Source organism: Tenrec ecaudatus, chromosome 2 (genome assembly GCF_050624435.1).
Source record: "Tenrec ecaudatus isolate mTenEca1 chromosome 2, mTenEca1.hap1, whole genome shotgun sequence".
NCBI classification, from domain to species: Eukaryota; Metazoa; Chordata; class Mammalia; order Afrosoricida; family Tenrecidae; genus Tenrec; species Tenrec ecaudatus.
In genome coordinates this window covers 190,726,027-190,753,847 of record NC_134531.1, presented here as the reverse complement: position 1 = coordinate 190,753,847, position 27,821 = coordinate 190,726,027, and the positions used below count along the sequence as shown (strand labels likewise).

The 27,821-nt window shown below is 48.4% G+C and overlaps 1 protein-coding gene across 1 annotated transcript; it reads left to right on the top strand.

The window, feature by feature from the left end:
* Window positions 1-14,896: 14,896 nt before the first annotated feature.
* Window positions 14,897-25,647, top strand: THOC3 (THO complex subunit 3). The gene is made up of 6 exons (XM_075541979.1): window positions 14,897-15,222; window positions 15,719-15,875; window positions 17,913-18,117; window positions 21,922-22,083; window positions 22,216-22,316; window positions 24,725-25,647. Exons 1-6 carry the CDS (start codon window positions 14,956-14,958, stop codon window positions 24,886-24,888), a joined length of 1,056 nt encoding a protein of 351 aa, XP_075398094.1. The 5' UTR covers window positions 14,897-14,955; the 3' UTR covers window positions 24,889-25,647.
* Window positions 25,648-27,821: the final 2,174 nt, after the last annotated feature.

Here is a 27,821-nt window from a genome sequence, read left to right as displayed (position 1 = left end):
TGGGCTATAACTCTAAAATCTGTCTGCTAATCTTCCCCAGCATAAAACTTCTGTGCCGCACGGGATTCGGCGGAGGTGAGGGTATGGGCTGGTCCTAGGGCTCGTAATGTGAGCAGATCGCATGTCCCCACTACTTGTTTGGCAGCTTTCTCTGTGTCGGTAAGCTGACCTCTTTAGTCGAGCCAGCATAATTCCTCTCCCAACGCGATCGCCTTGGTGGGGCCTATACCACTTTCCCAGCCTGACTCTTGGCGGGAAGAGCTCCCCATTTTCAGTCATGTACCATATGGCTCCTCGATATTCAGCTCAAAACCACTTTTTTTTCTCTGCTAATCTCTGTCCCAAAGACTATGGGAAGGGTTTGCAATCTTTTCAGTGGTAGGAGGGATGCTATCTTATCTCCTCTTTCTTAACAAGTGCTCTTGCTGCTGCAGCTGCTTATGATTTCCCTTAGTAATACGTGTCTCGCCCCACTGGAGTCCCCTGCTGCTATCACTGCTACCTTAGCTGGCAAAGAAATGTCTTCTCACACCTAGAGGATGACTTCTCTAGGTGTTATGGGGAATTTCTCAAAGTAAACACTCTCCTTTCTTTAATAAGAAGTGCACATTTGTAATAAGTCCATAGTTAATCTCTTTCCTTCCTTAATTGGAGAGCCCGCAGCAGGGTGACCAGTGCCGACCTTTGGGCAGAGGTGCCGGCAGGTAAGGGAGCCGCCTCAGTTGTGTCCATCAAACTAACTCCGACCGTGTCTCCTGCTCTCCTTTGTTCCTTTGAAACCACGACCATCCCAGAGCCATTCATCCTCTGCATTTGTTCGGGGCGAATCTGACAAATCTCTGAAGGAGGAGAAAACGTCACCTATAATCTCAGCACCTTGGTGGATTAGCACCCTTGCTCTGAGAGTGATAATAATGTAGCTGGGTTTCAAGCACGGCAGGCGATGAGGGACGTTTCAGGTGTACCACGGAGGAGAGCCTGGTACTGTGCTATTAGTCTACCCACTATCCACCTGTCATCTTTGGTATCTGGAACTTCCCGAACCACCACGCGCTATCCACCTGCCGTCTTTGGTATCTAGGACTTCCCGAACTGGGGGTGGTGTATATGCCTTAGTTTGTTGGGTCAATGTCAATTAAGATGCTCCTTTAACTAGTAAGTCTGTGGTTGCTTCCACTTGTAGACAGCTTAGCCCTCTTCCAGCTACCTCATCTAACTGTTTTGACAGGTCAGTCACTGGCTGGAGCGCCAGTCCTCCTTTGGGCTCAGTACTCTTGGAGCTACTGTTTTTCTCTCTCTTGAATATAGGTCATAGGGTTTTTCTAAATCTGGGAGACCTGGTGCTCAGGAAGTTACATAACTTCTTTAGGTAACTGAGGGCTTTTTCACAATCTGGGGTCCATCCAAGAGGCGGTCTGTCTTCTCCCTTGACAGCCATGTGTAAAGGTTTTTCTATGACTCGATAGCTTGGAGAATTCTACAAAAAACTACAAAAACCTCTGGCACCCCAAAATTGTTGAAGTAGCCTCCAGGTCCTTGGGGTGGGGATCCTCAGACGGGCTCATTTATGTGTGGGGTCTTGCATCCTTTCCCCCAGTAGTAAGGATCCCCAAATTTTCCACCTGTAATTGTGTCCTCTGGGCTTCCTTAGGGGAAGCCTTGTGATCCTGTTCATCTCTAGGACCTTACGAAGGGAACCAGTGTGCCTTAGGAATATTGGATGGGACTTGCTAACAGGAGATCACCTACATATTAAAGTAAAACACTCCCTTCCAGAATTACCTCCCATAACTCTTTCCCCCGAACATTCCCGAATAAATGGAGGGAAGTTCTGCATTTGTGTGTGAGTCAATGTCAACACAGTTGGGGTTTGTTCTTGGTTTGTGGGTTCCTCTAGATGAGCTCAAAAGAAGATACCGAGAGTCCTCATGCAAGGGGGTACGGAAAAAGACGTCTTTCAATGTTACACTGTGAAAAACCTTGACGTCCCAGGGATCTGGGATACGAGGGTGTAGGGATTTTGTGCTACCGGGGGATTGGAAGAATTGCCTCATTACCCGCCGCCAGTCTTGCAGGACGCTGTCACTGCTCCCAGGCTTCCTGACGGTGCACTGCTGGAGGAGTACAAGGGGAATGGCAGGACTGCAGGAGCTCAGGAGTTTTACAGTGTTCTGTTAGAAGTTTTCTTCCCTCAATGGTTCCTGGTTTAAATTGGATATGCACTAGAGGAACATTAGTAGCTAGACCTGGGTTATTGACTTCTCACACCTGTGTTCCAGCTTGCTCTACTACTGGGAGAGAGTCCCCCCAGTTTCCTGTGCAGAAGATTCAGCTCTCATTTCTAAAACTCGAGTCAGGGCTGGTTTCCCCCAAACTACCTGAGTCTGCAGTTGGTGGAGGATATCTTGTCCCAGCAAAGGTGCTGGGCAGTCAGGGATGACCAGGAAGGGGTGGGTAATGTGCCTACCTCCTCCCTGGCAGCCGGGGGCGGGGGGCTGGTGTGGGGGTTGAGTGAAGTAACTTTCCACTGATTCCCGCCCCTAGACTGCTGTTCAAGGATAAGAGCCCAGATCAGAAAGAGAGAATGTAAAGGCTCTTCCTGTATCAAGAAGAACTTCATTTTCCCTGCCTCCTCCATTGATGGCGACATGTGGCTCGTCCGGGGGGCGGCGGGGGGAAGAGGTGGGCATGTCGCCTGTCACAGGAGTGGCGTGGTCCTCTGGACAACTTCAGCAGTCTTATGGCCACTTGACTGCCATCAAGGGGACTGGGCTGGGGGTTCCAGAGTTCCTTTCCTTAGGGTTGGCGGACACTGGCTCCTCTCATGGCGGCACTGACTTGGTCCCAGGGGACAGGGAATGGCGTTCCTTTGCTCTCTCTGTCCTTGGGCCCTTCTCTCTCTGCACATGGAAACTGGCTTGTGATGGAGGCCGACATTCTGGTTGTTGGTCAGGAACACATGGAGTCTCTCCCTGCTCCTATCCTGATGGATTCCTTCTTCTCTGCTATTCATCTTTGACTTCAGCCCTGCTGTGGAAGACCTGAAAGGCCTCCTCCATCCACTGTGAGACTGGGATGTGGGGACCTGCCTCCAGCTCTGTCACTTCCTTCTAAGACCTGGGCCTGGCTGGGTGCAGGAGATTGAGTCCATGTCTCACGAACTGGTTTGAGCTGGCAGTCTCCTGGAGGGAGAGTGTGAAGGAGCTATTTCTGAAAAACAACCTAAGGTTTCATTAGGGGAGGGGCACTGCAATGGGCACCTCAGGAATTTTCTCTGGATGCCTGGTCTTCCGCACCAGTCGTGGATGAGCATCTATGGGAACTCCTTTCACCCCAGTCTCTGGTCATGTAGACTTGCCACATGTAAATTGATCCCTGTCTGGCGTCTCCTTGGGGGTGTGCCTGATGTCCAATATACAGATGGGTGTTCTGCCAGGCCTCTCTTTGGCTTGGGATCCTGTATCTGGTCCATCATCATCTGGCCTCTGGTTTCTTACAACTTGAACTAGTAGCCTGTTGCCTGCTTTTTCTGTAGGGGGCTTGTCAGTCCTTGCAACTACATGAGTCAGCCTGATGTCTGATCCCTGGATCTGTCAGCCTCCACATTTGCCAGCCATTCCCGGGAGATAAATTTATCTGTACGTACATGCTTCACTGGTTTTGTGTCCCTGGAGAGCCTCGCCTAAGACAGACGCGTAGCGTGTTAGATAGTCTCCTTGCATCCTGCGACTCTGGGATTGAGCAAGAATGGTTGACGGACCATACCCATCCATCAGTTGTTAGATAGGAACATTTATCAGACTCCCCACTATCACTCCTATTTTTTTAAGTTCCAGTAACTACTGACTAGTGAAATGCAAGTGCAAATCTAGCCATTCATTAGAAAAATAAGCTCCATATCCTCACCGCCCCCTCCTGCCCCTGCAAAGCCTCGGGTTTTCAGACTTCCCCCTCCCTCCCAATGTCCGGATGCCACATCCCTTTCTGTATTTGTGATTCACCACTCCGAGTAGACAAACGTTAGAACAAAGTCCCCAGAGCATGCCAATAGTCTAACCCAGAGACCGATTGATCATGTAAGGACCACTCACCCATCTGAGGAGGCTGCAGAGGACACCCCTTATATAGTGGCTTAGGAACATGAACTTGTCAGGAGTGCCCCATTACCTTTGAGGAGCTCTGGGGTCCCTTTTCTCTGTAGGCCAGAAATTATGGTGGAAAAGACTACCATTAAAATAGATTCCTAAAAACAGTGGGACGATGGGGCTAGGAGGGAGGTGGAGTGGTCGGGGCAAGAGTTGGCACTTCATCAATAAAGACAAAGTGGGCATGCATGCACACAATCATGTAAGCTAATGCCTTGTAATAAGGCGCTTACTATATGTGTGATGGTGAGATTTTTTACGTCAACTTGATGGTACCTCTGCAAAGTGTAGGGGTGGAGTCCAACCTAGCAGTCAGGTCTCAGCCTGGTGATGCTTCTTTGAAGGTGTGCCCTTTTATGAGAGACAGTGAGCATGTCTCTCCCTCTTTCCTGCTTCGTCAGCCTACAGCTGAGTGAATCTGAAGAGGTGCTCTGTGATGGTTAGATTGTATGTCTACTTGATGTTACTTTGTGGAGGTATTGGTTTGGTCTTAGTCTGGTGGGGCCTTTATGGGAGTGAGGCCTTTTCATAAGAGAGATACTGAGCACTTTTCTTTCTCTTGCTCGGTGGCTCTGGGGCCAACAGCCCATGTCACTTGCGGTTGTGTTCTTGCCTACCCTGCACCCATGTCACTCTGCACCCACTGGTCTGTGATCTCCTAACTTCCTCTTGTGCCTCCCTGCTACACTGGCCTGCAGTGGTGTGAGTCTGGACAGGGTTCCCGCCAGCATCGGTCCCATTGACTGGAGCTGGGGTGGGCCACTTTCCTGATATAAAACTGTTTCCTGATATAAAGTTCTTTCTCATACAGACGGGTGGCACTGGTTTTGTTCCTCTAGACAACTCAGCACAACACGATCTCTCTCTCTGACCAGTTCTGCTTCTCTGGTTGAACCCTGACAGATAAGCAGTTACACGATGGGACTGTGTCAGAGATGGCAGGCTCCCGCCTATGTTCCAACAATCACCATGGTCTCTGATTGCCAACCCGGGTTTTCTTTACACTCTCCCTCCTCCCATCTACTCTGTTCACTGCAACACATCTGCCACCACTCGCCCCCACCTGGAAAATCCCTCCAAATGTCCTGGCATCTCCAGCATGACATTTACGGCCCAGTTCTGCCCTTAAGTGGTCTTCCAGGCTCCAACTCTCCCATATGCAAAACGCCCTTCAGATTTTGAGAAAAGTAAGCTCCTCAAAGAATATGTGGGTGAAAAATGCCTGGTTGACTGTGTCCTTAAAAATATCAATGTCATAACACATGAAGGAATACTGGAGAAATATTTCTGAGTTCAAGGAGACTAATGACACATGATAACAGGATCCCAGAGCAGATTTGGTTCTGGAGGGACAAGAATGCTGTAAAGGAGAGTATAGTCCAAGTAGACAGCCTTAAAGGCTGTGGAGTGGATTGAGTAAATTGTGCCAGTGGTCAATTTACCCAGACTGCAGGCAGGGAAGTGAGTTCTGAGGGTGCACTGGGTAACGTGCTCAGCCACTAATGTCAAGGTTGACATTTGAACCCCCAGTCTCTCTATGGCAGGAAGACGTGTCATTTGCTGCTGTAAAGATATGCAGCTTGGAAGCCTTGTAGGGCAGTTCTACTCTGCCCTGCAGGGTTGCTATGGATCAGACTTGACTAGACAGCAGGGGGTTTGGTTGGTTTGGGGTGGGTAGAAAACGGAATATTTCTGTTCTTAGGAAACTCTGAAATATTTAAAGGTGAAGAGTAATAACATATGCTCTTTGATCTCAAATATTTAAGCAAGAGTGTAATATGTATATAAAGAAGGCAAAATGAACAGCATGGTAAAATGTAAATCTGGGTGGAGGGAATAGCAATACTTTTTTAAAATTCTTAATGCTTTTTGAAAATTTGAACTTTCCCAGTAACACACACACACACACACACACACACACACACACACACACCTTATCTCCATTCCTCTGAATTTTATCACCCTTTGGAGAGTCTCTGACTTCAGTTTTAACATATGCTACCTCCACTCTCCACTTAGGAGCTTAGGGAGTGTCGTGGATTATGCTTTGGGCTGCTAACTGCAAGATCAGCAGTTTGAACCCAGCAGGTGGTCCGTGGGAGCAAGATGAGGCGTTCCAGTTTAGTAAAGAGTTACAGTTTTGGAAACTCACAGGGAAGTTCTATTCTGTCCTGTAGAGTCAGTCCGTTGGCATCAACTCGATGGCAGTGAGTTTCAACTTCATAACCTTCAGATCTGTGCTATTGATCTTCAAAACAGTTTTATCAGCTTCTGTCACATAGTGAGATATAATTACGACAACTGTGATTCTACAAGTGTTTCATATTGAAACCCAACCAAACTCACTGTCATCCAGTCTTTTATAGATGACTGGAAAGAACATACACAAAAAGAAATAAAAAATATACATAACATATAAATTGCCAAAGAACTATGCATGTACAACATGGAGGTTTCAGACACAAAGAATGTGTATGTTCTTAAAGGCTGGCATTCAAACAAGCAGCCATCTCAGGGAGACGTCAACTAAGTCCACATAGGAGAAGCACACCAGCTGGTGTGATCCAAAGGCCTCTGTAGAGCATAGAAAAGCAAGGATGCTACTTTGAGGAGTAGGTGTGCCTGCCCCACGCCATGGTCTTTTCAGTGACGTCATATGCATGTGAAAAGTGCACGTTGAATAAAGAAGACTGTAGAAGAATGGACGCATTTGAATCGTGGCTCTGGAGAAGGACATGGAAAGTATCATGGGCTTCCAGAGGACAAGCCCATCTGTCTTGGAAGAAGGAAGACCAAGGTGCTGCATTGACACAAGGTGGCGAGACTTCCTGTCACAGACTCTGGACTTGTCAGGAAAGACCAGTCCCTGGAGAGGGCCATCATGTTGGTAGGGTAAGAGGGCAGTGAAAAAGAGGAAGGCCTTCAAGGAGATTGACTGTTACAATGGGTGCAACATGGGCTCACCCACAGGAAAAATTGTGAGGAAGGCACCGCAGTGGGCAGTGGTGGCTATCTTTGTGGTGCATAAGGTCGCTACGGGGCAGAGCCAGCTCAATGGCACTCAACAACAACAACAACAACAACAACATCTGGCTAAAGTGCACATATGTGCAACGATGTTGCTATGGGGATGATGTGGCGCCCTGGCGATGCCCTGGAGATGAGCGTTAGGCTGCTTACTGAGAGGTTGATGGCTGAAGCCCACCAGCTGCTCTGAGTCACTGTGAAAGCCCTGCAAAGGCTGCAGGCCTAAGTCACCAGCTGTTTCATGGGAGAGAGATGAGACGATTGGCCCTGGGAAATATTCCGTCTTGGCAAGCTGCAACAGGGTCACTATGAAGCAGGAGGGAGTCAATGATGGGAAGTTTGGCTTTCAAAATGCCTGTCAACAGAGGTCAGCTGAGTAAATAATCATACATTCATATTACAGATTGCATCCAGTAAAAAGAACGAGGCCAAACTGCACAACTGGAGAAAGGTGATTTCCAGTAATATCAACTGAAGGATAGAATGGCCATATGCTACCTCTTGAAATGGCTGAACATTGACGAGTTTCTTTTTGGTAAAGTGACTCTGTGTGTTCTTTCCATTTTCTTTGGATGCTTCCTCCGTTGGCCAACATTTTGCCCCTAGACTTCTTCCATATTGTAATTTGAGTCTTTCCTTCAGTTCTTTCAGCTTGAGATACACTGTCTCTCTCTCCTTTGGCTTTCTAACCCCAGGTCTTTGCACATGTCATTATAATAATCTACTTTGTCTTCTCAGGCTGCCCCATTTGACTTCTGCTCAGGTCTTCGGCTTCATTTCTTTCATTTCATAGCTACTCTGTATTCAAGAGCAAGCTTCAGAGTCTATGTTAGGCTGGGTTGACTAGAGAAACAAATCCAGAAACACTCATATGTGTGAAAAAGAGCTTTATATCAGGAGTAATTGGATATCAAGAAAACATCCCAGCCCAGTCCAAATCAAGTCCAAGTCTGATACTGGTCCATAAGTGGCTCTTCAGACTCACGCAGGCACACGCAATGATGGAGATGCAGGAAGATGAGATGTTGAGGTGTCGCAGAGGCTGGTAGTGCAGCAATGTGGCAAAGCAGGTCACGATGGAGCCTCAAGGTGTAGCACAGCACAGTGATAAGGTAAACCACGATCCATGGGTTGGCTCAGGCCACAGGTAGTGCAACACACGATTAAGGCAGAGCAGCTAACTCCGGCAGCATCCTTGCTGGTCTGACTACCAGGGAGAAAAAGAGAGGAAGGCCGGCTTTGGAAAGCCATTTATGTCACCTTCCAATCAAGCTGCTACCTGACTGACAGTCTAAACTTCGCCCACATGTTCCTATGGGAGCCATGTTGGCACAGAAAGTCTAACTACCACAGAGTCTCTTCTGATAGCCATTTGGTTCTTTCCTGTAATTCCAAAGACTTTTTCCTTTGTATGTGTGATGTTTTTGATGTCATTCCATAGCTTGTCAGGTCTCCATCATTCCTGTTTAATGTATCATTTATTCTTGAAATGATCTTTAAATTCAGGTGGGAGATACACATAATCGTTCTATGAGTCTCCTGGGCTTGTTTTAATTTTCTTAAGCTCCAGTGTGAATTTGCATATGATAATTGTTTTTGGCATAATTAGATTGAGCTTCTGCATCATCTCTTTTACAGAGGGAGTCAGTTTGATTCCTGCGTATTCCATCTGGTGAAGCCCATACTTTAGTCACTGTTTATGGTGCTGAAAAAAGGGATTTGCATTGACGGAGTTGTTGATCTTGTAAAATCCTATCAAGAAATCTACAGGTTTGTTTCTACATCCAAGCTACATTTACCAACCACTGTTCCTTCTTCTTTGTTTTCAATTTTTGCCTTCCAATCGTCAGTAATTATCAATGCATCTCAATGGCACAATTGATCAATTTCGCAGTGAAGCTGGTAAAATTCGTCTGTTTCCTCATCATTAGTTTCAGCGGTCGGTGCATAAATTTCAGTAATAACAGTATTAGCTGGATTTCTCGTAGATGTATAGATATTATCCTACAACAGATTGCATTGCACTTCGAGATCGAGCTTGAAATGTTCTTTTTGATGATGAAGTTGGTGCCATCCTCTTGAATGTGTCATTCCCAGGAAACCATATAATTGTCTAATTGAAAACAGCCAATATGAGTCCATTTGAGTTCACTTTATGCATGCCATTCTTGACGATTTCAAATTTCTCGAGAGTCAGACTTCCTACAGTCCGTGTTCCGATTAGTAGTGGAGGTGTGCAGCTGTTTCTGCTAATTTCCAGCCCTGCCCATCAGCAAATGAAGTTCCTGAACGCTTTCCGTGGTCAACACCATTCACGTCACTCGACTGTGAGGAGGCGCCTTTTCTGGAGCCATAGTGTGAGGCCTGCTGACCCGGGGGCTCCTCCTCTGGAGCCATGTTCTCCACATCGTGCCATTGGCATTCAGAATGTTGTCAACAGCCTTCTCCTCAGAAGTGGACAGCCTAGTGTCGTCTGTTCTGTCTGGAAGCTCCACAGAAACCTGCTCACCCTGGGTGGCCCTGTTGTTGTGGAACTGCTGATGACATCGCTTGCAGCATCGCAGCGTCACACAGGCCACCTCAGGATGAACACCTGCAGGAGCGTTGTGGATGCAACGTGCAGCATGCATCCAAATCACAGATCTTGTCCCAGCAGAGTGATGTTCCGTTGTAGGTACGTAGCACATTGTGTTTATCCACACACCTGTTGAGGGACATTTCAGCGGTTTCTACCATTTGTCTATTTTGAATGTTTCAATGAACATTGGTATATAAGGATTGGTGTGTGAACCTTGAAAAATAAACAGTTTGTAATAAAAAAATAAAGTTTGTTTTTAAACTCCTATCATGAGAAAATTGTAGTATCACAGTATATTTGTTTTAAATAGATTTCCAGCTGCGTCATCACCACCCAAAACTTTTATCCAACTATGTGTCTTCTTCAGAGCCTTGCCCAGTACTGGCCACTGGGCTCACATCCATCAAAAAACTAGCTGTTATACATGTAGTATCTTGAGCCCTGGTGGTGTAGTGGGCTGTGCATTGAGCTGCTAACCACAAGGTCAGCAGTTCCAAACCACCAACTCTTTCTTGGGAGTAAAATGAGGCTGCCAGCTCCCAGAGATGTGTAGTTCCAGAAACCAAAAGAAGGAGTTCTATTCTGCCGTATAGAGCTATTATGAGTGAGAATAAGCTTAATGGCAGTGGGTTTTTTAATTTGGGCTAAGTTTTTTTAATAACAAAAAAATTATAATGGGGAAATTGAGATAGAGAGTTGGCTCACTTCCTTGATCAAACACATATAAAAATATGCCTACCAAGAAGTAGTTAAGAATAATCAGCCATCCAGTCCATTGCAACTCATAGTGGCTGGCTGGGAAAAGATAGGGGCTTCTTGCTAAGGGAACAAACCTGCTTGCTAAGAGAAGGGACAATGGCCCATGAGATAACAAGCCTGATAAATGTCTCAACCTTGAGGTCAGGCTGGCTAGACAACCTGACATGGAGTTAAGTTATCGCTTGGGGATAGACAATCTGACCAACCGAGCGTTCTGGCCTGGGAAAAAGTCCACACCTCCAGACCAGAGTTATAGCCTGCGATAAAACTGGAAACCTCCGGACACAGAACTGTAGCCTGAGATAAATTAGAAAGAAATATACAGGACATCCAAGGATGAACTTGGCAACTAATTAGCAGCTTGTTCATCTGTGGAGCTGCAGCCCCCATCCGTTTGAATGTGCCTTTAAAAACAAGAAGCATTTTCCTAGCTTGGGCTTCTCACCTCTTGAGGCCACCTCACCTGACCTCACCCTCATTTCGTTTTGAAGTGTCTCTATGCTTAAATAAACTTTTGCTTAACTCTTTTTTTTAAAAAAACGTTTTATTAGGGGCTCATACAACTCTTATCACAGTCCATACATATACATACATCAATTGTATAAAGCACATCTGTACATTCTTTGCCCTAATCATTTTCTTTTCTTTCTTTCTTTTCCCTTTTCTTTTTTTACATTTTATTAGGGACTCATACAACTCTATCCCAATCCATACATATACATACATCAATTGTATAAAGCACATCCATACATTCCCCGCCCCAATCATTCTCAAAGCATTTGCTCTCCACTGAAGCCCTTTGCTACAGGTCCTCTTTTTTTCCCGCCTCCCTCCCTGCTCCCCCTCCCTCACGTGCCCTTTGAAGATAAACAAGTGGCCATCTAGCTCAGAAGCAACAAAGTCCACATGGAAGAACACACCAGCCTGTGTGATCGAGTGGTCCCAAAGGGATCAGTTACCAGGCATCAAAGAACAAAAAATCATATAATTGACTGCACACCTCCATGATAAGATCGCTGAAGACAAATGGGTGCATAAGCAAATGTGGTGAAGAAAGCTGATGGTGCCCGGCTATCAAAAGAGATAGTGTCTGGGGTCTTAAAGGCTTGAAGGTGAACAAGGGACCATCTAGCTCAGAAACAAAAAAGCCAACATGGAAGAAGCACACCGGCCAGTGCGATCATGAGGTGCCAAGGGACCAGGTATAAGGCATCATGCAAAAAAAAAAAAAAAAGAATATGTGTGTGTGTATGTGTATATATATATATATACACACATATATATATTTATATATATACCACATTGAATGAAGGGGGAAGTGCAGAGTGGAGACCCAAGGCCCAAGTGTCGGCCAATGGAGATCCCCTCATAGAGGGGATTAGGAGAGGAGATGGGTTAATTAGGGTGTGAGGTAGTACCGACGAAGAGCACAGCTTTCCCCCAGATCCTGGATGCTTCCTCCCCCCAACTACCATGATCCGAATTCTACCTTGCAGGGCTGGATAGGACAGAGGCTGTACACTGGTACATATGAGGGCTGGAGGTACAGGGAATCCAGGGTGGATGATACCTTCAGGACCAAGGGTGTGAGGGACGATGCTGGGAGAGTGGAGGGTGAGTGGGTTGGAAAGGGGGAACTGATTACAAGGATCCACATGTGACCTCTTCTCTGGGAGAGGGACAGCAGAGAAGCGGGGAAGGGAGACTCCGGATAGGGCAAGATATGACAAAATAAAGAGGTATAAATTACCAAGGGCACATGAGGGAGGGGGGAAAGGGGAGGGAGGGGAAAAAAAAAAAAGAGGACCTGATGTAAGGGGCTTAAGTGGAGAGCAAATGCCTTGAGAATGATTGGGGCAGGGAATGTATGGATGTGCATTATACAATTGATGTATGTATATGTATGGATGGTGATAAGAGTTGTATGAGTCCCTAATAAAATGTAAAAAAAGAAAAGAGGAGAAAAAAATGATTAGGGCAAAAACTGTACAGATGTGCTTTATACAATTGATGTATGTATATTATGAACTGTGATAAGAATTGTATGAGCCCCAATAAATTGTTAAAAAAAAAACACTTCACAAAAGAAAGGCTTGTAGTTCATTCAAGGATCGTTTGCTGGCCCTTAGGAGCGTTTTCCAGTCCAGTCTGTTGGGGTACAACGCCCTGGCCCCAAAGTCCACTTTCAGCATTCCCTGGGGACCTTGCCACTCCATTCCCTTGCTGTTCCACCGCACTCCCCCAGTGATTTGCCTCGGTGTGGTGGGATCAGGTCAGGTGCAATTCCCACACTGTGTCTCCGGTGCTGTCCCCCGTATCGCCCTTAGTCACTGAGGGGCATCATGTCTCATAGTAGGGCCAGCCTTGTTGTTCTCTCTGTGGACTGGCTGCTCTACTCAGGAACATCATCCTCACGGCCTCGTGGGCCAGGCTGTGTTCCACTGTCTCCTCCTGCCCCTTCATCTGCTCCCGTGTGCTCTGATCAGATATGTCCATCTCCCGGAGCTGCAGAATCAATGTCATCCTTTGAAACAAATTCTTTTCGGGGGAGGGGCAGGAATCCACTTAATTTTTGGTGCTGGGCCCTACTCCACACCGGGATATTGCATTCACTCCTTGCGGCACTGGGTTGAAGTCTAGTCCCACTTTCCCTGTGGAGATATAAACAATACCCTCCCCTTGGGTGGATTAGTGCCCCATGCCCCCGCTCCCCTTTTCCTCCTTATATTCATCCTTTTATTTTCCTTTCCCCACCTCCTCCACTGTTGTCTACCATGTGCATCCCTGGTTTTGATCTGGTCTCTGCCATACTACACAGTCTTCACCCCAGAAATGTTTGTATACAGTAGCTTTTTCCCCTATGCCACTTTTGCATTAAAAAAAAAGTAAAAAAAATTTTTTTTAATTAAAAAATTTTTTTTAATACTTACCTCAGCGGGCTCATGTTGTACTTGTCCTTTTGTGCCTGACTTACTTCGCTTAGCATGATTTCCTCCAGTTCTTCCCATGCCGCTATGTGCTTCATACGTTCATCACTGCTTTTTAGTGATGCGTCTTTTGCTTAACTCTTGATGCTGCTGCTGGTGTCTCTCTCTCTCTCTGTGTGTGTGTGGCTTATCTCTGGCATCTTACAATCCACACGGGTGGGACTTGCTGGTACCCCGGGGATGACCACCAGGCACTGATAGCAGGACCTGGCATTCCTCTGCAGGACTGAACATCACAGCGACCCCATCGGACAGAGAACTGCCTTAGAGGGTTTCCTGGATGCATTGATGAAAGTGGTTGGCTACTAACCAGAAGGCCAGTGGTTTGAGGCCACTAGCTGCTCTGCAGAAAAAAAGACCAGGCGTGCTCCTTCAGAGACTTCCGCCAGGAAACCCTGCTGGGCAGTGCTCCTCTCCCACAGGAGATTCCTATGAGCAGGGATTGGCACACACCACAGTCTTTACCAAAGCAGGGGGCCACCGGGTGGGTTTGAAGGAAGACTTTTTGGTTAGCAGCCCAGTACTTAATTGTTGTGCAACCAAGACTCATTGGGAAACAATGAACTGCCCGGCAGGGTTTCCAAGGATGTAATCCCAAAGATTGCATTAATCTTTAGGAATTTGTATACTATGAGTTGAAGCAATTCTTTGGCTTTGCAAGCAGAAAGCCAATCATTTCTCCCCCAGATTAGCTGGTGCATTGCAACCACCCTTCTTGGGTTACCAGGCGAGCGTTTTAACCACTGCGCTCTCAAGGGTCCTTAGGGAAACAATAACAAGCAATAATACTGACTCATTGCCATAGGGCGGGAGGGGGGGGGGTTTGCGGCTGACAGGGATCCTTTAGGCTAGAGCCGAATTGCTCCACGGGGTTTCCAAGACAATAAATCTTTACAGTTTTACTGTGGCAGGCAGCCTTATTTTTTCTCCCACCAAACAGCTGGTGGATTTGAACTGCGGGCCTTGTGGTTAGCTCTCACAGCGTGACCAGGGCTCTTTTCTCAAAACTCACTGCCGTTGAGTCAGGATGACTCATAGTGACCCTACAGGGCCGGGTAGACCTTTCCCTGTGAGTTTCAGAGACTGACTATTTTTCCTCCCCCAAGATACTTTTGAGACTGTAACTCTACCAAAAGAATAAAAAAAACCCCGCTTTTCTCCTGAGGAGCAAGCTAGTGGCTTTGAACTACTGACTTTGCAGATTTCAGCCCAATGCATAACCACAACCCGCCTAAAACCTTGGAGAAAATTAGAGGTCAATTTAAGAAGAAATCTTTTCTAGTTGAGAGGGCCCAGGCGCGCGCGCGGCATGCTGGGATTTGTAGTCCACGCTGCAATAGGCGCACAGTGAGGGTGCGCGGGGGCGGGGCTTTCCCGGGCGCATGCGCGCGGCGGCGGCGGCAGGTCCGACTGCCGCTGGACTGCGGGCGCCTTTCCGGTCTCCGCCGGAGAGCTCGGCATGGCCGCCCCTGCGACCGCCTTGGGGGCCTCAGCACTGGGCCAGGGCGGTCCCGGTTCGATAGCCTCCTGGAACACCGTGTCCAGCGGCCCATCGCGCTACCTGGTCGGCATGCAGGAGCTCTTCCGGGGCCACAGCAAGACTCGCGAGTTCCCGGCGCACAGCGCCAAAGTGCACTCGGTGGCCTGGAGCTGCGACGGGCGCCGCCTGGCCTCGGGCTCCTTCGACAAGACGGCGAGCGTCTTCTTGCTGGAGAAAGACCGCCTGGTGAGCTCCCGAGGCTCGGCCGAGAGGGGCGCAGACTGCCCCTGAGCTGGTGCCACGAAGGGAGCGCCAGGCGAGCGGGGGAGTCTGGGCGTGGGGTGCGGGCTGGGAAGGAGTCGCGTCCTGACCAGTGTGGCCGGGGCAGCGCCCCTTTGGCCGGCACCAGGCAGCCTGTGGGCGTGAGCAGGTGCGTTGGGGGCCAGGCTGGTAAAGGTAGAAAACCAGGAAGGAGGAGGAAAGCGGGGACCACCACGGGGTCGGGCAGTTGGTGTGGAACCCAGCCTTAGAACAACCCCTCTATGACTGGGGGAGCAGGATTCCAAAGAGTTTTAGAAGGACGTTTAAAAAAAATTATGTAGCATTTTGGGGTCACAAGATACCAGGGTTTGAATAGGCCACGTAAGGAGTTGTACACAGGGTTGCACCTGTCAAAAACAATCATAACACGTGGAAGCAGGTGTATCTGTGTTCAGTGACATCTGGATTCTTGCTCTTTCAGGTCAAAGAAAATAATTATCGGGGACACGGGGATAGCGTGGACCAGCTCTGTTGGCATCCCAGCAATCCAGACCTCTTTGTCACTGCGTCTGGAGATAAAACCATCCGTATCTGGGATGTGAGGACGACAAAGTGCATCGCCACCGTGAACACTAAAGGTGAGCACCCCAGGAGGGCAGGGGGAAGCTACACGACTGTAAGCCATTCAGCAAATACTTCGCGGGATGTGCGGGGCTCAATGTGGGGGTATCGTGAGCTGGATAAGGTACAGTCTGCCATTTCAGAGACCTCAGGGTTTAGTGCAGCAAGAGCAACGTGTAGAAAAGCTAACAGAATACGACATGGTTCACCCTATCTTGGGAATGCCTACACGCTGGATCCCCAGGATGGAAATGCTTAGGTCTGCCTATGGGAGACTGAACATGAGCAGGCTCTCAGAGTCATGGTCGACATTCCAGGATCTAGGGGGTGAGGGAACAGCCTTGCTCGTTCAGAGTGGCCCAAGTGTAGAGTGCATGGGTGGGCTGGGAGGAAAGGGCCAGAAAGCAGCACTGGCTTGTAACCGGCCATGTTCTTCGCAGAGCGAGAGGCCCTCCTGGCATGGCGGTCACGTGTTGGGCTGCTAACTGCCCAGTCAGCAGTTGGCAACCCCCAGGCGGCCCTTGGGAGAGAGATGGGACTTCCCACGCCTGTGAGAAGTTACAGTCTTGGAAACCTAAGACAGCAGTTCCTTCTTATCCTGTAGAGTCACTGGGAGTTGGAACGACTCGATGGCAGCGCGTTTGATTTTTTGAGTTCTTCACAGGCTGTCCCGGGAAGCTGGAGGCCACTTACTGTGTGTATGTCAATGACTAGCGCTGCCATCGATGATAAGATGTCCAAACATTTCATATGCCAGTAACAAAGAAAACACAGCTGCCAGAAAACCATGGTGCACAGGTGACTTGGAGATACACCTCAATGTAGTTAAAGGTGAATCACAGATATGAAGCTGGGAAGCACCACTGAACTTGTAACAAGAATTGTACCGGCCACCCCACACAGAAGGGTCACAAGGAAGGGATGAGTCACCCAGGGTGCAGTATAGCACCGATGAAACATACAACATTCATCTAGTTCTTTAATGCTCCCATCCTCCATAATGTAACCACCCTCCCCCGCCGCCCCTGCCATCATCATGACCCCAGTCTTGCCTTTCTGTTCTGGCTAGACCAGAGCATGTACACTGGTACAGATAAGAGCTCTTGACACATGGAGTCCAGACAGTAACCCCCTCAGGAACAGTAATGGGAGTAGTGATACCATGAGGGTAGGGGTAGAGTTGGGGAAGAAGGGGAACTCGATGTATTAACAACCCCCACCCTACGGAGGGACAACAACAGAAATGTGGGTGAAGGGAGACAGTGGACAGTGTCAGATATGAAAATAATATTAATTTATAATTTATCAAGGGTTCATGAAGGGTGGGGGAGGGGAGGAGCTGATACAAAGGGCTCAAGTAGAAAATGCTTTGAAAATGATGATGGCAACATATTTGCAAATGTGCTTGATAAAATTAATGTATGGGTTGTTAAAAGAGCTATAAGAAAACCCAATACAATGATTTATATATATATATGAAGAAAAAAAAAAGAATTGTACCGGGAAGTGGAATGGTGTCTCACTTTGGCGACACACACAACTAGTTGCGCACGAGTGATTCAGCTGGTACGAGGTTGAATCTTAAACGGATGTTTGTATCTTAATGTCCGCTCGAGAAAGAAAGTCATGGCTTATTGCTTAAGGCGAAGCTAAACTTACTTGAAGTAGAAGAGAGCTTAAAACTATCAACTGAAGCGTACGGGCAGTGGGCACCGGTTGTGAAGGTGATACAGGAATGGCTCACACTTGGCAAATGTGGGTGTCAGATGACAAGGAGGCTCTCCTGGTAGACTGGGTTCTGTCATTTCGTAGCTCTGCCATCTTGGCTAGTCTCATTTTCCTCCTGTACAGCGGGGATAATGGCGTGTCCCTGGGAGCAATACCTTGAGGACCCAATGAGGGGAAATTGGTAGATGAATGGTCCACTGAACCCACCCACGGTCTACATGGACCTTGGGAGGACGTTTCATTCTGACCGTTTTTCTAGGCTAGCGCCTTAGCTCCTGGAGGGTTACGGGCCCACAGGTATCTGCTGACTGTCTCTGGGTTCCCAGGGGAGAACATTAATATCTGCTGGAGTCCAGATGGGCAGACCATTGCCGTAGGCAACAAGGACGACGTGGTGACCTTCATTGATGCCAAGACACACCGGTCCAAAGCAGAGGAGCAGTTCAAGTTTGAGGTCAACGAAATCTCCTGGAACAATGACAATAACATGTTCTTCCTGACAAATGGCAATGGGTGTATCAACATTCTCAGGTGAGCAGTCCTGACTTAGAAGACAGCCCTTTTAGAGGCATTTACACCATGGACATGTGCAAGGTGCTGTTGGTGGAGACATAGAAATGAATTCGATGTGACTACCTTGAGCGGAGCCCTGGCGGTGTATTGGGTTACAAATTGGGTTGCTAGCTGCAAGGTCATGTGGTAAAGAGTTACAGTGTTGGAAACTCAGAGGGTTGATTCTACCCTGTCCTACAGGGTCACCATGAGTCAGAATCAACTCTATGAAAGTGAGGTGTTTTTTTTTTAACCTTGAGGAGCTTACAGGGAAAATAGTGAGGAGTCCAAACATCTGCTCAGCACCTTTGAGCCAGGCACCTTGCTGCTGTCTGAGTGCTTGCAGATACTTCGGGGGGTGATGGTGTGCTCCCTGCTGGACACAGGAATCTGAGGCTCAGAGAAGTGAGGTCACTAGTCAGCTAGTGGGCACTGGAGCAGAACACACTGTGAAAGAGCTCATGCTTAACCTTTCAGGCAGTGGTTCTCAAACTGTGACTCTCCACCCCTTTGGGGGACCCTTTCACAGGGGTCGCCTAAGACCATTGGAAAACACAAATATTTCACAATATATAATGACATATTGTTTAATTATGTTCAATTTGTAACAATGAAAATACATCCTGCATATCAGATATTTATATTACGATTCATAACAGTAGCAAAATTACAGTTACGAAGTAGCAATGAAAATAATTCTATAGTTGGGGGTCACCCCAACATGAGGAACTGTATTAAAGGGTCTCGGCCTTAGGAAGGTTGAGAACCACTGCTTTAAGGACTGAGCTTAAAATAGCTTCTTCCCGGGAAGCCATCTCCCTCCCCCCTGCTGCCAAGGTCCTGTGCTCATTGGGGATGGTCATTGCACGTTGACTTGGGAGCCTCTCACTAGACTAGTGAGGATAGGGCCGGGTTAACTTTGCTTACTGTGGGGTTCCTGTAGCCTAGCCCAGGGTGCTTGCTACACAGAGTAGGCTCTCAGCAAATCTCTATTCTCGGAATAAGTGCACGAGGAGTGGGAATTCAGGTCTGGTGAATTCTTTCCACTGCTGCCCCAGGTGAGCAAGGCAAGCAGAGTGAAATAGGTTCTGTGACAGAGAGGGCGGGAGTTTGTTGGGGTCCCAGAGAAGGGAACGTAGGCTATTGACTGGGGTCTGGAAAGCCAGCTTCTGAGCTTGACCTTGGAGCTTGAACCAGGAAGAGGGCGGTGAAGTTAGCAACCTAGGCACAAAGGCGTGTGACCTGTGTGGAGAGGCCTTTGTTGGGCAGGGGTGCTGGGGAGGGGTGGTCCAGGAGATGCTCGGAGTGGGTGTGGCGAGGGCAAGGTGAAGCTGAAGCATACTCTGGGGCCACTCTGTCAATGGCTTTGAATTCTACGCTTGGTTATCAGCTTGGTGTTTATCTTCTAGACAGTGGAGAGCCTATTAAAGATTTTTTCAAAACTAACATTTTAACCTAGCAACTTTAAATTAAACATGGGTACAAAAAAAATCACACCAAACAAGTAGATTAATGAACTGTTAACACCCATGTAGTCTGAGACAGGTCAAGAAAGTGTTTGCTGAGCTCTGTCCTCAAAAGTATCTGTAAGGGGCTGGGATGAAAAGACAATGAATTTTTTCCAAGAATGTTTTTGAAGCCCTCTTGTATTTTCTTGATTTTCATAGTAATCATTTTCTTTATAATTTTCTCTCCCAAGCATGCATACCTATCTTCCCCAAGCTTGAAAAGTCTGATGTCTGTTAAGGATGTTAAATTACAGCATCCTCTTCCATCTCTGTTCCTCATTACCTGCTGAAAATCCCAACAGTGGACTTGTGGAGACTGCCCGTCTGAGTCTGCTGATTCCTGGGCTTCTCACCTCTTGGGTTTTGACCCCGGTGCTGGCCGGTGGCTGTGAGTGTCTTCAGACTCATAGCGACCTTAGGCACAACACAACCAAACACTGCCCAGCAGGGTAGTTCACTTAGGAAAGGCAAGGTAAAGGCTGGGTTTTTTTTTTTTTGTCTTTGCCACCAGATTTCAAGATGGGAACAGATTCTATATCACCTCCCTGGGGGACCAGTTAATTTTTCAAAATGTATTTAAGCATAGTGATACGTTCTCATCCATTATGATTGTTATCTTTACTTGAGTTTAAATTGTCCCATATTTTGTCAGCCTCTTCAGGTTGATTTCTGTGCTCTTCTTTGGCGTAACCCAAGTAGTCTTGCTGGCTGATTCCTGTTCTCTGGTGTGACTAGGTGTTCCAGGTGCCTCCTGTCAATGTCCTGCCCCAGACTTCTCCTCTTACGTAGCACCTCTGAGAGCTTTCCCGAGAGAAAAGGCACGGGAGCCAGGGCTTCCCTCTGCCGCTGGGTTGCTCACTGCGTCGGGCAGTGTTAGGAAATTACGCGCATCTCTGTATTCAAAGTTAAAATAGCTTGTGCACGCATACGTTTACGTTCAGGTAGAATTCAGCACAACAGGCGTGTTATCACAGCTTCTCAGCTTCTGCCCTCCAAAAGCGGGCTCTGGTTCGCAGGGTGTTCGAAGGCCCCCGTGTCACTCATCACCTCGCCTCAAGACAAGAGCTCAAGCTTAGCGCAGTTGGGAGGATGTTGCAGGGCTGGACACCGCTTCGTCGCATGGCACGTAGGCTGCCCGGAGGGCGAGCCGACACGACAGCCCCTAACAAAGGGACCCATGGCGTGGATGCTGTGTTGCCCTTGGAATCACCACAGCATGGCAGTCCCAGCTCCACCACCACTGCCGGGTGACTTAGAACGGCCATACAGAGGAGGGTCCCTGCTGTGCTTTCCCCGGTAAAGAACCTGTGCTGTGTGGTCTTGGCATCGACAGCTGTTACAGACAGTTCTTGTTAGGCGCCATTGAGTTGGTTCCGACCCACAGCCACCTTAAACATTGCATATGGGAGGGCGTCAGGAAGTTGGTGGGAAAATACTGTTTGGGTTTAATTCCATTTTTCCATGAACTGTTTGATGCCCCCTCATGATCCCCTTTGCCATCCGTCATCATGCTGGCGAGACTAGGAAGTTTGGTCATTGAAACTCATTCTCTCGTTAAGAGTCTCTGGGCAGGGTTCCTGGGAGCAATATTCCCTGAGTTTATCGCCCCCCCCAGTAACCCAGCTCACCATCATCGAGCCGGTCCGGCTGCTAGCGGCTCTGGGACTGGGGTGAACCGCCCCCAGGGGGTTCCCACACTAACTTCCCGCGCCTGGAGCGCCTTCTCCTCCTCCTCCCGCGGATTCGGCTGGTGTTTGGAGCTGTTGTCCATGGGCCCAGCAGCCCGCGCATAACTACAAGGTCATCAGGGCTCCTTCCTTATCGGCAGTTACTTTTGTCATGCTTCTGTTGTTTTTTATTATTTGTGTTCTTCATATTTGAAAATCAGTTTTGCTGGATATACAGATCTTTGGCCCGTGTGTTCTACCTTGTGTGTCTTAACTAAATTGTTCTTTCTGGTTTGGGCATTAAGATTTCCGCCCAGTAGCCTGTTGACATGTGCTTTCCTCATAAAACACCTGTCCTTTTGCTTCGATGGCCAGAGGAGCCTTTGCCTTCAAGTCCAGTCACTCTCTCGCGCCCGGCTCGGTGTTCTTTGGTCTCGCGTAGGTGGTGTGCTCAGTCCGGCACGTTTTCTGTTGGGGAATCTTGGTGAATTGCAGTTTTGGCATTCGTCCCTTGTCTGGCGTGACTTTTCCGGCCCACAGCCTGTGGCTTTCTCAGCATCGCCACCCCCCTTTGCTGTTGCCTGACGGCCGGCTCTTCTGTGTCTCAGTTACCCAGAGCTGAAGCCCGTGCAGTCCATCAACGCCCACCCTTCCAACTGCATCTGCATCAAGTTCGACCCCACGGGGAAGTACTTTGCCACGGGAAGTGCGGACGCGCTGGTCAGCCTGTGGGACGTGGACGAGCTGGTGTGCGTGCGGTGCTTTTCTAGGTGAGTGGCCCCGGGCGCCGGCACTGCCCTTGTGGGACACATGGACTGTTACTCCCTCGGGTGACAGGGTGCCTTCCGGGTCGTCTTTCTCCGCGGGGAACTAACGCGTGCTCTGTCCACCCCACGCTGCAGGCTGGACTGGCCTGTGAGGACCCTCAGTTTCAGCCATGATGGGAAAATGCTGGCCTCAGCGTCGGAAGATCATTTCATCGACATTGCTGAAGTCCAGACAGGTAACTGGCAGCTCCACTGCGATGTCAGCCGTCTCAGGCCTTCCGTGCACTCTCATGTCAGCACAGTGCTTCACACGCGCGAGCAGAGGTCTCCGTACGGCAAGCTTTCGCACGCTATCACCCTCAGTCAGGGCCACAGAGCCGGGAGAGCAAAGGCGGTCTGAAGGGAAACACATTTTGGAACATTACAGTAAGCTTTAACTCTTTACCTGTAGCCGACAACTGTATAGATGGACTAGTAGGAGGAGACAGAGTCACCTGAGGTTTCACCTCTGAAGATGACTTGTTGTTGTGTATTTTTAAAATGTTTTTTCACCAGGAGGTAAGTGTAAATAATACTATATGTGTATATATAATGTGTAATTTTAGGGACTTAGAGTAGATGTGGTTTTAAAAACAACTTGGACATAGAAAAGTGGGAGAGGCGTACACTGGTCGATTCTGCATATTTTTAATGGTTAAGTTTTAAAATTGTGCAGAATTCCTTTTTTATTGTGCAGATGTAACAGAACCTCACTATCTCATCGCCCAGCTTCTCGTTTTCAGCACACCCCACCACACACGGGGCTGCTTGAATCCACTTGGTTTGGACGGTCTACAATAGTAATGCCGGTATCCCGTGGTTTGTCCCTGTACACATCACTCACAGAGTAACTTAGTAAGATTTTAAGGTTTATGAAGCCATGGAGTTATTTTGGGAACATCGTGTCTTCACTATGTCTACTGTGGATCCTTGGATTGGGTAATTAATCTTCGCCAGTCGTGTAACAAATGCCATGGAGTTCAAAGGCGTAAAGAGACGCGGGCGTGCTGTCGGCCGCAGGGACGGTTCTCTGCTGCCGTCGCGTGTAGTAGAAGTAGAACCGCTGGCTGCCAGGCTCCAGTGATGCACAGGAGGACCCAAACCTCGCATGTCTCCGTAGTGAGTGTGTGTCTAGTCAGCTTGACTGGGGCGCGATGGCGTAATGTTTGAGCCAGTGTTCTCTGCTCGTGAGAAGCCGTGAGATAGGTCGGGGATGGATGGATAAAGTATTTTTTCCAAACGATCAGCGCAATCAGATGTGAGATTGTGGGCCTGGCACTTCGAAGCGGTGGAGGTCTGGTGGCCTGTTGGAGACTTGAAGGCTTGCGCCCCAGTTCTGTGGGGTGGGCTGCAGAACGAGAGGGCGCGAGAGTCCCGCTTCAACATCTGTGTGTAGTTTGAAGGGAGCCCTCACCCTCAGGAAGCTCCCATTCAACTCAGTGACGCCATTACGTGATGGACGGGGTGATTCGATTGCATTGTATTGCCATTGGTTACATTGTGGTTTAGCAGCTGGCCTGGGAACCATAGCCCAGCCAAGGTGACTGCACAGTGAGACATCACGTACTATCGCCCACCCATTTAAGTATGTAATTCAGTGTATTTGGCACTTTGTAATTAACATCACATCTTTTATGAGGCTAATGTGAATCCTAAGGTGGGGGGGTAGAGGTGGGGGAGTTATACAGAGCTAGAGAAATAACAGTTTTGGAAAAGAAATTGTATAAAATTTCGATAAAAACAAAACCTAAACTCCCTGCCATGCAGCGGCTGCCGACTCCCAGGGAGCCCGTCGGACAGGGTAGAACTGCCGCTCCAGTGGGTTCTCGAGAGGACAAGGGCTGCCTTTCTCCCGTGGAGCAGTTGGTGGATTTGAACTGCCATCTGTGGGTTGCAGCTCAATGTGTAACCACTGACCCACCAGGGCTCCCATACCTTCTGCCGTTTTTTGGAGAGAGAACTGAGTGAGGCATCGTGGTTTAGTAGCGCTGAGGCTCGGAGCAGGTGGAGCTCAGGGCAGGTGCTGACCCTGCTGCTTCCTGCGCTGTGACTTGGTTACATCACCGCCTTCAAAGTTACTGCCCGCCTTGCTGGGCTGTCGTTGCGATTTGGTAAAGCACAAACCACCGGATGTGTAAGATAGTCAACAGATGGCCGCTCTTGTTTGAGTATTTTCAGAGATGGTGAGTGAGGGTTTAGAGCAGCGGTTCTCAACCTGTGGGTCGAGACCCCTTTGGGGGTCCAACGACCCTTTCACAGGGGTCGCCCGATTCATCACAGTAGCAAAATGACAGTGATGAAATAGCAACGAAAATAATTTTATGCTGGGGGGGTGGGCTCACCCCCACATGAGGAACTGCGTTAAAGGGTTGTGGCCTGAGGAAGGTGGAGCACCCTGGGTTAGAGGATGTAGGCTGTAAGTTAATCTACCTGCGCCCACGCCGGCTCTTCCTGGCTTGTGACCCTCTCTGTGCCTCAGTGTTCTGTGGAAGTAACGATTATTGCTGAGGTTACTCAGCTGACTGAATGCCTCATAGGCAAGTGCTTAGTGCATGTTGGCCCCGGTTATTGGCTTACTGATTGATTTCTCTCTTCATTTCTGTAGGAGACAAGCTGTGGGAGGTGCAGTGTGAGTCCCCAACCTTCACCGTGGCGTGGCACCCCAAAAGGCCTCTGCTGGCCTTTGCGTGTGATGACAAAGATGGGAAATATGACAGCAGTCGGGAAGCAGGGACTGTGAAGCTGTTCGGGCTTCCTAATGACTCCTGATCCTGCTCGGAGGCCTGGTGGAGGCCTGGCTGTGGGCAGGGAGTTTGCCGGTTCTCTTGTAGTGCCTTCAGGCGACGGGCACCAGAGCCGACTCGACAGCAGTGGTTTTCCTCGTAGGACATGGGCATCTTTAGTATTTGTAAACTGATAGGAATTATTGAAGGCTTTTCTCCAGCCACCCTTCTGGTGTGGGATGGCAGGTGCCTCTTTGCCTCCCCCCCGGTTCCTCCAATGAGGATTGGTGGCATGAAGCTGCAGCTGGCTGGGCAGCCTCTGCAGACCCTCTCTTGGATCGCCGGTGGTTGTGCTGGGGCTCCCGAGACCCTGCCCCGGGGCTGTGCCAGTAGTTCCCCTCGAAGTTCATGTTCATGCCCCTAATCTCTTTCAGAGACTGTGGTCCGTACTTGGCCTGCCCTGCTCCAGTGGTTCTCTGGCATCCCGAGGCCTCTGGGGCCGGAACGGAACAGCCCACCATGTTCTCTGACGACCTCTTGTCTGCCCTGCTGTGGGCCTTCAGGGCTTTGTCAGACTTGCTAATGTTAGAATTGTACTCAGTCTGAAGGAGTAGGTAAGGAAGGATGAGATGGAATGGAGATTTTTGTAGTTAAAGAAGAAATTATTTTGAGAATGGAGCATTTACTAAAACTAGCTTTTTTATTGTGGGGCTTAAGGTTTTTTGTTGTACTTATTTGAAAATGTTATAAGGAAATGCTGAAGTTTTGCTTTTTTCCTCTTTTAATTAAAAATTTTTTTAAAAGATTCCTGTCATTTTTTTCATTTAGTTTTTTAACTCAAAACTGACGTGTTCAGGCAAAGCGACAGCAGGCCTTACAGATTATCATCCCATGTGTGGCAAGCATGTGCACATAGATGTATGTGTGGCCCATTTCATAATGGCATCGAGGTGGCTTACTGGCACACGGGGAGCCCCGTCAGTGTAGTGGCTAAAAGCTGGGGGTGGGCTAACTGAAAGGCTGATGGTGTTCCAACCCACCAGCCGCCCCAGAAAGAAAGATCTGCTCGGAGAAAGGTAAAACCGAAGTCGCCGTCATCGATTCAGGCCGACTCACAGCGAGCCTGTAGGACAGGGTCGAGCTGCTCCCCTGAGTTTCCCGAGACGGTCTCTCCAAGGCTGTAACTTCAAGGAAGTAGAAAGCCCCATCGTTCTCCTGAGGAGAGGCTGGTACTTTTGAACTGCTGACCCGGTGAATCCCAGCCCAGTGCGTAACCACTACGCCGCCAGGGCTCAAGTCAGGGCCACAGCCTTGGGAATCCTGTGGGGTGGTTGCCCTTTCTAGAGCCCCCACGAGTCAGAATTAACAGCAGTGGGTAGGTAGCTGTGACAAGCAAAATAGAAAGTCAGTAAGACAATGACAGTAGAATTGAGATTGAGTTGAAATAGAAATCTGCAAAGAATAAAGTCAGAGAAATTTCATAGCTAAAATTTGGCTCTGAGAACCTTGGTGGCGAAGTAAAGAGGGAGCTGATTAATCGGCTAATTTCTAATGCAAATAGTCCCCAACTTAAATGGTGGACTTCTGTTCCAACAACATGGCCTGTTCTGATGCAAGCCAGGTACAGTTTTTAAAAATTAGTTGGGATTTAATACATACCATATATACTTGTGTATAAGCCGAGCTTTTCAGCACATTTTGTATGCAGTTTTGTGGTGCTTCAGCTGATATTCGGGTCAGCTCAGACTCGAGTATGTACGGTACTTCATTCCGTGTTTCACTCATGTCAAGTAGACTAGTACAGTAGTCGCCACAATCAGTTTCCAATCTTTTTCTACACAGACTCCTTGACATCGTCTCACTTTACCACCTTCCCACCACCACTGCACCCCTTTCCCTCTCTCCCCGTATCATACTTGCTGTCCCTGTAGGTTCATTAACCCTGGGTCCCATATACTGAACAATGGAGAAGCTTGGGGAGGGTGACCTCCCCTGACATAATCTCTGAGATACGCTCTACTCTGAACCAACAAATACCAAACCCAAAACACGAACCCCAAGTACAGAGCATTTAGGAAACCAGGTCCAGCCTGCGTCTTAGGGGACATCTACTGGCAAGTTTTAACTGTTCAAGTCAGTTTTAGGCCTTTGGTCTTTTATACTCCTCTCTCAGAACTCTGCTTAGTGACTGCTTTCCTCCCACCCCTCAGTCGTAGCCAGGGGGACTTCTCGAGGCTTTTTCCTGTTCCACCAATGACTCTCAGCCTCCCACAGTCATCCAGCGCCTTCTGTACACTGAGTCTCACAATTTAGGCTCTGATATCAATCCCTCCTTCCGCTTCAGACTATGTGGATTCCAATCCTTCAGTGACTGACGAGGGTGTGCTTCTTCCATGTGGATGTAGTTGGCATCTCACTTGGATGGTCGCTTGTTTGGAGGCAAGCTTTTAAGTCCCCAGACACTATTTTATCTAAACGTTTAGTTTCTTCGCCACATTTTACTACGGCACCCATGTCCTCTGCGTTCCTTTCCTGAGGGCGAGGATTGAGCAGGGCCTTGTAGGAACCTACTGTTATGAAATTGGAGTTAGGATTTAGTGCGAGCCCAAATTCCAGGATCTATGCTTTTTATTTTATTTTTTAATTTGCTGTAACTTGGGAGTGAATACTTATGTCTTCTTATTCCATAGTTCAATCGTGTCAGACACAATTGTACAATTGCTTCCATAGTCTCCAGACACGCTTTTTCTTCCAGGACTCCTTGACATGACCTTCCAGGACTCCTTCATCTCACCTCCCCCACCCTTTCATATTCCCCCTCCCCGCAAAATCCTTCCTCTATTTGCTTTCCCTATAAGTTCAACATCCTTTTCACTTACCGAAAAACAGAAACAAATAACACAGCTTCAAGAGGGTGACCCCCAATAGTGGCACACTTCTGAGATACACCCAAACATGAACTAGCATGAGCAAATACAA

Excerpts from the sequence above, each read along its gene's own strand:
- THOC3 (XM_075541979.1), top strand. The coding sequence starts at position 14,956 with ATGGCCGCCCCTGCGACCGCCTTGGGGGCCTCAGCACTGGGCCAGGGC. Across the intron at positions 15,223-15,718 it reads TGCTGGAGAAAGACCGCCTG|GTCAAAGAAAATAATTATCG; the intron begins GTGAGCTCCCGA and ends TTGCTCTTTCAG. Across the intron at positions 18,118-21,921 it reads GGGTGTATCAACATTCTCAG|TTACCCAGAGCTGAAGCCCG; the intron begins GTGAGCAGTCCT and ends TCTGTGTCTCAG.